This window comes from Petaurus breviceps, unplaced genomic scaffold (assembly GCF_028583685.1).
Source record: "Petaurus breviceps papuanus isolate PSGF00001 unplaced genomic scaffold, PetGlider_PUasm1.0 181, whole genome shotgun sequence".
NCBI lineage: Eukaryota > Metazoa > Chordata > Mammalia > Diprotodontia > Petauridae > Petaurus > Petaurus breviceps.
Window position 1 is genome coordinate 1,973,591 of NW_027185784.1, and position 11,995 is coordinate 1,985,585.

The following is an 11,995-nucleotide window of genomic DNA, read 5'->3' on the forward strand; positions in this document are numbered from 1 at the left end:
GGAAGAAAGGAGGGAGCGAGGGAGGGAGGAAGGATAAAGAAGGAAGAAAGGGAGGGAGGGAAAGAGGGAAGGAGGAAGAGAAGGAAGGAAGGAGGGAGGGAAGGAAGGAACTAAGGGCTTACTATATGCTAGCATTGGGCTAAGTGCTGGATATACAAATACAAGTTAAAAAAATATATAGTGCCTGCCTTCAAGGAGTTGTCATTCTAATAGGATGTTATGGGAATGGGAATTTAAGATCTTCCCTGCCCCTAGGCCCTTTGATAGGCTTAAGTGACTCTGAGAACCTTCCTTGATTTGAAAATATACTCTGCACCCTAATAGTCTGAATGTGGTTGCATGGAGCCTGTGGCAAGAGGCTTGTTTTTCAGGAATGCCCACACCTTGGTGCTGTGTGATTGGACAGTGGGTCAAGAGGGTTGTGACATTCTCTGAGCCATGAGACGGCTATATATACCCTGGTATGAGATTTTGTTTTGGGGCTCACTTTGAGAAGATATGTGATTTGGCCAGACAAGACTTTGGCAGCCATTGAGCCCCCTGGCTTTGAAAACTCCAGATGTTGGTGCTTCCCTCTCTGGTAACTACGAATAGGTATGGATGTAATGGTCATACAGTTGGAAGCCTGTCTGCTGAATTGTTTCTCTGTCTACTTGTAACTTCTGTCTGTATACTCTGAAGTTTGGGGTGCTGACTTTTCCCCCTGAACTAGGTAAATGATATGTTTGATTGATTAAAGCAATATTGTTAACCCATTTGAGTTGCTTTCCTTTAGAAAAGCAGATCTAAGAACCTGTGTTGGCAGCCACCCTGGGGATGCTGGGGTGCTTGCTGTTACATAGGAGAAGACAACATATAAAAGGGAGCTGAAAAAAGGTGAGGTCCTGAGCATCAGGAATGGAGCTAGGAGATGAGTAAATGAGTAAGTATGGTTGACTAGGGCACTTCTTTAAGGAGGTTCTGAGGAAGAACTCATCAGTCAGAGGAGAGAGCTGCAAAAGGGTACCTTCTAGAGTGAGAAGATCATAGGAACAGGAGCTTAAACCTCCACAACATTTATTTGGTTCTTTTCACATTGGTTTAAGTTAATTATTTAATCTTCTCATTTCTTTATTAATTTTTATTTAAACTGAATACAAATAAGTATTTAAAGCCAATGTGACATAGTAGAGAGAGTAGAAAGAATTTCTACCCTAATAAAATCTAATTAGTATTAGGAACACACATAGCTTTTTCTAAGCCCTACAGAAAATTGGTGTGATTACTTAAACAAACTCTGTTTTATGTTTGCCAGATGTAAACTATATGTTCATTTGGAACCAAATTAGATGAAGAGTAAAAATACTGTGTTCTTGGCTCAACTCAAAGTGATAAAACAAAAATCATATATACTAATAACATATGTCATGCCAGAGAATTTCAGTCAGACTTTGAGCATTATACACCCTAACAATATTCCCAATAAGATAAGAAAAAACCTATGCAGTTATCTTTTTTCTGTAATAGCATTTTTGCCAGTACACAAATCAAAATTCTACAGACTATTTTAATTTTTAAAAGTTCAAACTAGGTTATTCTACAGCTCATAACAGTTAATGGTGTGGCAGAAAATAAAATGCCAAACTAATTTTTAAATGTAGAACGTATCCTCACTGCCACAACTGAATTTGCATCAGCTTTTGTTGTTGTTCAGTTGTTTCAGTCTCTGTGACCCCATTTGGGGTTTTCTTGGCAACCATAATGAAGGGGTTTCGCATTTCCTTCTCTAGCTCATTTTACAGAGGATGAACTGAGGCAAACTGGTTTAAGTAACTTGTCCAGGGTCACACAATTAGTAAGTGTCTAAGATCAGATCTGAATTCAGAAAGATAAGTCTTTCTGAATCCAGGCCTGGCACTCTACCCATTGTGCCTCCTAGCTACCCTTTGAGTCAGTTACTGGTGTGCAACCCTTCAACACTGAAAACCGATTAGGAGGGAAGATACCACTGTTTAACAAAGCCAATGAATATGAACTTGTGAAAATATATATTCCTCCTTCCTTAATACTGGGTTTTAGACTCAAAGTCAAGAGATAATACATTGTCAAAAGTATGACTTTAGATAAGTCTGCAGAATCAAACATTTGCCAGTATTTGCATTGATGGTTAATATGAGATGAAAACATATGCTGGATACATGTAATAATAATATTGTAACCAAAGCAACCTCAAAATTATATGTGTGCATGTACATGTGTATATATGCATGTGTATATGCACACAAACATATGTGTATCTCTCTATAGATGTGTATTATATAGATATATAATATATACACACATGTACACATGTACATATATGTGTGTTGATTGTAGATGTAGATATAGGCAAAGAAAGATTTTTTTTTTCTGGTCTGAGGTTTCATTAGTGTAAGAGTGCTGCTCCCTGTGAAGAATATCCTCTCCCAATGCAGATCATAGTCTTCTCTGTAACTTAGAGGACATCATTGAAAGTGTACTTTCCTAGGGTCATTAACAAGTATGTGTCAGAGTTGGTGACAGAGATCTGACTCCACAAATCCACTACAAAATAATGTTTCTTGTATCGGTCTACTTTTGTATCTATTTATCTATCTGGCTGGCTATCTATTTATCTAGAAACAAACATATAAAATATTTTTTTGTTTTATATGCACACACGCATGCACATATACAAATTAGAAATATGTGACAACATAAATGATAGATAGATGTGTGTATAATTATACTTCAATATAGTGATAGTCCTGGAAAATCTGCTTAACATAATACAAAAGCACAAAATCAGAATTCTGAAAACTTCAAAGCACTGAAATACAGCCTAGCCCCAAATGTAGGAGAAAAACCTATATAAGTACCCAAAATAGTGCTTAGTAAGCAAAAAGTAACTAGTCTTCTTTACTCTAATAAGCCTGCTATCTTAAGCAAATAATAATTATTTGTTAGTGGTATAGACCAGAGTAGAGGTAGAGTTAGAGCAGATGTTTAAAAAGACAGGAGAGTAAATAATACGTTTTAGGAAGATACTCATCAAGAATGCATAAAGTAAATCTGGTAATTAAAGGTATAAGCTTATATCTGCATATTTGCTTTAATCAATAATTGTAAACAACTATACTATTACTTTATTATGCAGAATTTTGGTTATAAAAATAGGATACCCAGCATCATAGAATATTATCGTTTTTCCAGCAAAAAATAATATATTTGCCATGAGCTAACCACACTATTTTCTACTCCCTTTTTAATGATATATTGTGTGGTGCTGTGGAAAGAATATTGATTAGAATTAGAAGATTTGGGTTCAAAAACTACTTCTATTACTTTACCTTTGTGTCCTTGGTCAAGTCGTTTTGCCTCTATGTGTTAGTCTCCTCAGTTTTTCTGTAAAATGGAGGGTTGAACTAGAAGACCTCTACTGTCCCTTCTAATTCTTCCTCTATGATCACTGTATCAACATCTGTGATATTGTGGACAGAGAGTGGACCTGGAGACTCCAGGTGAGCAAAGAAGTTTTTCTTTATGCAAAAAAGCCACAATCGTGGCCTTACTAGAATTAAAAGCTGTACTAAAGAATTAATTGAAAAGGTTGCAACTACCATTGGGGAAGCAGAAAACTCACTTTTTTTTTCATTTTTCAAATACTTTATTAACTTCTGATTTAGATCATTAATTTCCACCAGATTCTGAGTTACAAATTTTCTCCCCATTTTTCCCCTACCTACCACCCCAGAATAGCAGTCCTGTCCCACAGGATATCCCCTCCTCCAATCTGCTCTCTCCCATACCCCCTTAGACTTTTCCAGTAGGGCATGGTAGATCTCTATGCCCCAGTGCCTGTATATTTTATTTCCCAACTGCATGTAAGATAGTATTAATAAAAATATATATGTATATATAATTATAAACATTTGATTTTAAAACTTTGAATTCCAGATTCATTCCCTTCCTCCCTTGTCACCCACCCTTACTGGGAAGATAAGCAGTTCAGTATAGATTGTACATGTGTAGCTAATACAAAACATTAACATAGTAGATATATTGTAAAAGACTGACGATATTTCCCTCCCTCCTATCCCACCACCCACTTGTTCTATTCTCTACTTTGATCCCATCCCTTTTCAAAAGTAAGTGCTTCCAACTTCCCTCCCTTCTATCATCCCCCCTCTCATCCCCTTCCTCCTACTCTCCTGTAGGGTAAGATACCCTATTTAGTGTGTATTTCATTACCTTCCTAAGCCAAATTCAGTGAGAATGAGGTTGACCCATTCCCTTTTGCCTTCCTATTCTTCCCCTCCATTGTAACCCTTTTCCCTTGCCTCTTCTTTATGAGTTTACCCCATTCTGTCTCTCTCCATCTCCTCTCATTATACTCCTCTCTCACCTCTTAATTTCACCTTCTAAGTATCATCCCTTCCTATTAAATTGGTCCTGTGCTCTCTATCTATGTATACCTGTAAGCATATATACACACATTCATACATGTATTCATATGTCCATATACCCTCCGATATAGACATATATGTGTGTGTATGTATATATATATATATATGTTTCATACTGAGAAAAGTTTCACCAATACAATTATCATTTTTCCATGTAGGAATGTTAATAGTTCAGTTTTGATCAGTGGCTTATGATTTCTTTTCCCTGTTTACCTTTTCAAGTTTCTCTTGCTTCTTGTATCTCAATGTCAAATTTTCTATTCAACTGGTTTTTTCATTAAGAATGCTCAAAAGTCCTCTATTCCACTGAATGACTATATTTTCCCCTGAAACATGATACTCAGTTTTGCTGGGTAGGTGATTCTTGGTTTTAATCCCAGAAAATTACGAACTGAGAGTCAACAGCTATTCTGCCCTCCAGAATATCCCATTCCAGGCCCTTTGATCCCTCAGTGAAGAAGCTGCCAGATCCTGTGTCATCCTGATTGTGTTTCCACAATATTCAAATTGTTTCTTCCTGGCTGCTTGTAATATTCTCTCCTTGATCTGGGAATTCCAGAACCTGGCTATAATATTCCTAAGAGTTTTCTTTTTGGGATCTTTTTTCAGGAGGTGATCAGTAGATTCTTTCAACCTCTATTTTGCCTTCTGGTTCTAAAACATCAGGGCAATTTTCCTTGAGAATTTCTTGGAGCATGATTTCTAGGTTCTTTCCCTGATCCTGGCTTTCAGGTAGTCCAATAATTTTTAAATCATCTCTCCTGGATCTATTTTCCAGGTCAGTGGTTTTTCCCAGGAGATATTTCACATTGCCTTCGATTCTTTCATTTGTTTGGATCTGTTTAACATCATCTTGATTTCTCTTAAAGTCACTAGCTTCCCTTTGCTCCAATCTAAATCTGAGGGAATGATTCTCCTCATTGAACTTTTGAGATTCTTTTTCCATCTGGCAAATTTGGCTTTTTAAGGCATTCGTCTCCTCATTGCCTTTTTGAGACTCTTTCGCCAATTGAGTCAGTCTGTTTTTTAAGGTCTGATTTTCCTCAGTCAAGCTGTTGACTCTCAGTTCGTAATTTTCTTGCATTGTTCTCATTTCTCTTCCCAATTTTTCCTCCACTTCTCTTATCTGCTTCTTATAGTCCTCTATGACCTGTAACCAGCTCGTATTTTCCTTTGAAGCTTTTGGTGAAGGAGTTCTAACTTCACGGTCTTCCTCCTGTTCCATGCTTTGCTCTTTTGTCCCCAAAATAGGAGTCTAATGTTGGAGTCTTCTATTTGTTTTGCTTCCTTTGTCTGGTCATGTGGCCCCTCAGTCACTTGACCCCTGGGCTTTTTGTCACAGTAGGACTCTGCCAAAGGGGAGCTTTTGTCCCAAATGCTGGGGTTTTCTCAGCTGCCGAAAGTTTTAGTTGGCTGCCCTTTCTGAGGCCTCCACATGCTCTGGCAAGCTGGATATGCACCCCAGAACCTCCACCCTAGACCGCAATCCAGATCCAAGCAGGTTAAAGCAAGAGTGATTACCTCTCAGACTGGTCACTTGGTCGCCCTACACTCTGCAGGCCAGGAACTGAAGCTGCAATGTGGCACCGGTGGGGCATCTCAGTGGCTTCTCACCTTGGGGGCAAAAGCTGACGCACTCCCAACTACTGGTCCCAAAGTCCACACTGCACTGACCTCTCTCACTTTGTCCTTCGCATCTATGTGTTGATGAATCTGGAAACCGCCAGAGCTCCTGGTGATCTGGAGTCCCTCCAGCCTGTGGCTGGTCAGGCCTGCCCTGGGGCTAAAACCTCTGGGGAGGTTAGCTTCTCTGTGTCATTTTGTGGGTTCTGCAGCTCCAAAGTTTGTTTAGTGTCCCCTTTTACATGGATTGGGGAAGGTGGAAGCAGAGCCCCACGGAGGTCCTGCTTCTACTCTGCCATCTTGACTCCGCCCCCCCCCAAAACTTCTCACTTTTTGAAGGTATTTAAATGCTTTTAGAACAGTAGTATACAATTTACTGTGTTAGTGAACTAATGAAAATTAACGTACTTGCAAAAAGTAAACAATTTTTGTTTACTGCCAATTTTAATGCTCAGTTTATAAAGCTCTTGATTATATATGAAAACTAATTGTGATCAAAGTTTTTTCTTTTTTTTTTCTTTTGCTTTTTGGAGGGGGAAGGAAGGGCAATTGGGGTTAAGTGACTTGTCCAAGGTCACATGTCTAGTGTGTCAAGTGTCTTTTTTTCTTTTTTAATAACCGAATTATTTGTAAATGACAAAACATGGAAGCAACCGAAATGCCCGATAACAAAGAATGGTCAAATAGGTTTTGGTGATTCTTATAAAGAAACATTATAATACATCTAAAACCAAAAGGTAAGAGGAATACAAAGAAATCTGTAAAAATCTTTATGAAATATTACAAAGAGAAAAAGCAAAACCAGAAGAACTGAGTAAATATTAACTTAAAAAAAAGAAACCCAATAGAGAATTAAAGGGAGTGAATAAGAAAATTATAGCATTTTGTACATTGTAATTAATTTATTTAAATATAAATTGTTGCAAAAGCTACTTTGACTATATTGACATTTAATATGAAATGACTGCTAATTCTAGGTTTTTTCTTTACAGTATAGATTTTAAAGTATTTTATGTCTTACATGTCAGATTAATTTTGCATATTAAATGTTTCATATCTACAAATATAATGAATCTTAAGATGAAAAACTCTCATTAATCACACCTGTATTACAAAGTTGTATTTCAGCAACATGACATTAATATACCTATGAAAGTTAATTTGTAAGGATAACAACAAACAAAAAAGAAAAAAGTCATGCAAAAATATTTTCATCATAGTGAAATAAAAGATATTTTCCAACCTTAAAATTCACACCTTAATGACATATGCCAAAATACATACTTCTGAAATATATAACTCATGTCATCTACTCCTGTGATGATCTTAATGGAGAATTGGAGGTCTTAATAGGAAATGAACCATTATGAAAATATACTCTAGCATTATAATTTAAAATAAGAAGCATAAAATTATGTCAACTAACATTCATAATAGCCTGAGTTTCATTAATCAGCCAATTCCATATACTGTTTTCTAAACTTGTGGATTTTTTTTAAAAAGGCTAAAAACAAATTTGTTTTTCAATAATGAAAAATATGCAAAAACACTAGAAATGAAAACTGCATCTCCTAGTTAAGTATGATGGACTAATGTGAACTATTTACAGATTCCTAAAACTTTGTTTTAGGTCTACATTTTATCACTCAAAGTTTGCCTGTAACTAAATATACATAAAGTATCACAAAATGACAAATGATGATTTCCTGATGGTTACATTTAGCTGCTGCTGAACAAGGTAAACATGTCAGTTCAATTTGTTTACATCCCCACTGAGCTAGCAAAGCTTTCAAAATACTTGTTTTAATGGCAAGGTAGAATTGCAATAACAAATGAATTCAATGACTGTCTATATAGCTAAAAGCTTTCCGTTGTACCAATATGTTGCTTTCATTTCTAAGACAAAAACAATTTCCATTTAGCTTCAATTTCTCTTTTGAAAAAAGAAAGAAGTTCTGCTTGTGAAATTACTTTAAAAAACAATAGTTCATTCTAAGTTATTTTTCTAATCGCGGTTTTTGGCTTTAGCTCGAACTATGATGAAGAAACTATGATTTCTTTTCCCTCAATGTCTCACTGATAAACTTATATTTTGAAATAGTCTGCCTCTGTTTGGTAATTACACATTTATTAAACAAAAATGCAATTAATTAAGGTTTTTCAGTTACCTAAACCTTTGTTTCAACAAAAGGGCCAAATCAATTACTGTAGTTCACCACTAATATCTTATGAGAATTTGCCTCTTACATCTGGTTTTACTTGATTTTATTTTATAAAAGTCAGTTCTAATAATTTATTGCTTTTTCAACTGGTAGTATGGACAACATTTTGACTTTGCTTGAACATCATGACAATTCAATAGGAGCTCCTTTTCAGTACTTAGTCAAATGCCAAACCCCATGAATAGCTGTTGGTTTGTTTCTTTAATCTTTGCTCAGATGGTTTCCCAGTTTCAAAAATAAAATTGCCATAGAGTGGCATTTCAAGTTTTATATATTCTACTTGTATAAAAGGCTACATGCAAATTGGCAGGCAAGAACTTTCTAAAGGTAATATCAGTTTATGTAGAATAGAGCATTTGATTTATATTAAATATGAAGATATGCCTTCCCTCAAAGGGATTAGTAAGATATGAAAGTAAAAGTTCACATGGCACCCTTTCGAGGACCCTCAAAGAGAGCTTCCAAATTTTTACCAATTAGCCATCAGCCTATCTTTTATATTATTTCAACTTGTAAAACTGGAGGTTTTAAAGTGAAAAGGAACCTCAGAAGTCATGTATTTAAAACACTTCATCTTATAAATGAAGAAACTGAAACCTAAATAGATAGCTTGTCCTTGATAGTGAAGCTAGTTGCAGAACCAAAGCTAAATCCTCACTGACTTCTTTCCATTCCAGAGTTCTGTCTACATCACATTGATATATTTGAATATTTGGGTGTTTGTTTAAAGCACTGGTGAGTAATATGACTTAAATACAATTTCTTGAGGCCCCTCTTACTTCTTGGTCCTCTGACCTTATAGAGCCTACATGGCCTCTGAAAATAAAACAAAACTCGCTACTCCAAATTGAGCCTTAAAACACAGAGCCTGAGAGAAACTGTTCACATTTCTACAACTCCTCAAATGAACATGGCACTGTAAATATACTAATTTCAGTCATATCTCTCAGGAAAAGAATGTGTTCTTTCCCACAGCATGTTTGGCAGACACCACATGGAATCACATTGCTATCACAGATCCCTAGGCATTTTTCTTGCGACAGAGATTAAAAAAAAACTCAATACATTACTATTCAGTCTTTTTAAGGGTAAAATGAAGGAAGATGTAAGAACCATACCCATGCAAGAAGCAGCAAATTCCTTTTGACTGTTCCACAGTATCCTAACATCCCCACAATGATAAGGAAACAGCAGACAGCAATCATGATGGGATGAACCACAGGAAAATAAGTTAAAATGACAGCCTCCTCCACCCTGAAAAGAAACAAAAAATAGAAATATATCACAAAAAGAAAGAAAAGATAAGTTTTTATATCACAAGAAAAAAATCACTATATTTTCATTAATAACATTGTCACCATGTGTAAATGTAATGCTGTTTCTAGTTACTTTTTAAATTTCCCTATCAAAGGAGATCATCTCTCCATCAGCTTATTATGAACATATTCTTGGGCAAAGGTCTCTCTTAAGTGACAGACTGGAATCTAGAGGAAAATCTTCAAGACTTGCTAGTAGAGCTCTGAGGTGGCTGCCCTTAGCATGATACTTTCTTCACAGTTCATAGGGAATCCCACATGGAAAGGAACTAAAGGAAGATTGGGTCAGTAAACTATATCTGCCCCTGCTTATTATCATTACCCTACCCCGCTCTTCTACCCTCACCAATGAATCCAAGGTTTTCAGGATATTATAAATTGGTTTACCTCACAAAATAGGTATGGATTTTTTTTTTGGAGGGCATTTGGGGCTAAATGACTTGCCCAAGGTCATATGGCTAGTTTTTGTGTTAAGTGTCTGAGGCTGGATTTGAACACAGGTCCTCCTGACTTCAGGGCCAGTGCTTTATTCACTGTGCCACCTAGCCACCCCCTAGTAGGTATGGATTTGAATGACCCCATATCAACAAAAAAAAAGTCAAGTCAGGGAATGGACCATGAGAGGAAGGTGAAAGGCAAATGGAGTGAAAGGTATAAGCCAAGAATATCAGGAAGAACAGAAGTAGTAGATTTTTATATTGTCTAGGAAAAAACCCACCAGTAAATATGTAGTCCCTCATATACAAAGATGATACTACTGATCAAGCATCAGGAAGATATATGCTTTTCCACAAGAGATGATAGTCTGCTGACCCTTACATACATGCATTCATCTGGTCCTCTCTGTGACAAACTGATTTGTAAAATGGCTAGAATGAGCAAGGGGCCAGTGATGATGGGGGAGGGGGGGTGATAAGGGCTCACATGAACAGGTAAAGCTCATGAAAAAGACAATGTACCAACACATTTCAAAGGAGAAGGGGAGAAAGAAAAATTCTTCATGTGTGATCTAAATGGACAACACTGTGTTGTACATAAGAGATTATTAAGATGATCATTTGAAAAATAGCATAGTTAACAATACTAAAATATATTACTGCATAATTATAAATCCTACCTCGTTTCTGCAGTTAAAGTCAAAACATTATTCAGATAATCCCTCATCCAGGCAGAAACTGCCAACACACTGATGGACATCAACTAGGGGAAAAAACACATTTGTTATTAAGTATTTAATATAATGATACTGCTGGAGCAATCATAAAATGCAAGATTTAATCAGAACGTGTCATTATCCATAATAACCATTTATTAATTGCTGAGCCACAATACTACTTATTGAATATTACTATAATATAGAGAGAGAATCATAGAAATTTTTTTCTGTAATAAAAATATTTACTAAACATCATGGCTTGAAAGAAATTGAGATCAACATTTTAAAAATCAAAGTCCAAAAAAGAGATTTCCTTAAGTGAGAGTGCCTCAGGTGGGTGGGTGGGATTGAGATGGCTCTCAAGGCTTCTCATTATCAAAGAGCCCCTAGGTACCACTGCTATAGGGAGAAGCTTAGTTTCCAATGGGGGTCTTCTATGATAAACTACAGACCACACCTAGAGACAGTAGCCCACCTCCCCGGCCCGGGACACCAGTACTCCTGGGAGACCTCCAGATTCTTCCTCCTGCCCCAGCTAGAAAGGGCCTTAGACATCATCTAGTTCATCGGTTCCCAATTATTTTAAGTATTCCTTTTTATATCAAAAAACTTATAGAATACTCACATGAAAGATTTAATACATGGCATAGACACTGCTACACGGTAATATTTTTATTCTTCATTGACTGACTAATAGGTGTTATTCTTTAATCACAGTACCTATTTCAAACCTTTTTCAGTACCAATTCCAATCACTCCCTTCTCAGAAAATGACATTCTTCTATTTTACTATGAAAATCAAAGACCATCAGTTATTAGCTCATCTCTCCTACTCCACACATCTTCATCCACCTTCTTCCACTGTTTTAGTCTCTGAGGGAAGGGATCTCTTTTTCCTTGCCAAGGTTAACCTCTCAACTAGTAACATATTTGTTATTGTATCCCATTCCATGTTCTCTGGAAGCTTCCTCATCAATCACTCACTTCCTTTATCCCATCTTTAATCTCTCTAGCATCATGAGTTAGAAGAACTAGAAAGGCCTCTAAGAAATAAGTGATCATATATCCTCTGCTTAAAGATTTCTAGAGGGCGGCTAGGTGGCACAGTGAGTAAAGCGCCGACCCCAGAGTCAGGAGGATCTGAGTTCGGTTCTGGCCTCAGACACTTCACACACACACACACACACACACACACACACACACACACACACACAC

The 11,995-nt window shown here is 36.6% G+C and overlaps 1 protein-coding gene across 4 annotated transcripts in view; it reads right to left on the reverse strand.

Moving 5' to 3' along the window:
* Positions 1 to 11,995, reverse strand: part of TSPAN12 (tetraspanin 12) — a 188,691-nt gene that overhangs the window by 60,268 nt on the left and 116,428 nt on the right. For all 4 annotated transcript variants that reach the window (XM_069087088.1, XM_069087087.1, XM_069087086.1 and 1 more), the window contains exons 3-4: positions 10,742 to 10,824; positions 9,427 to 9,562 (exon numbers count right to left, since the gene is read on the reverse strand). In XM_069087088.1, the coding sequence (XP_068943189.1) occupies positions 9,427 to 9,562; positions 10,742 to 10,824 (219 nt within the window). The remainder of the gene's footprint in view (positions 1 to 9,426; positions 9,563 to 10,741; positions 10,825 to 11,995) is intronic.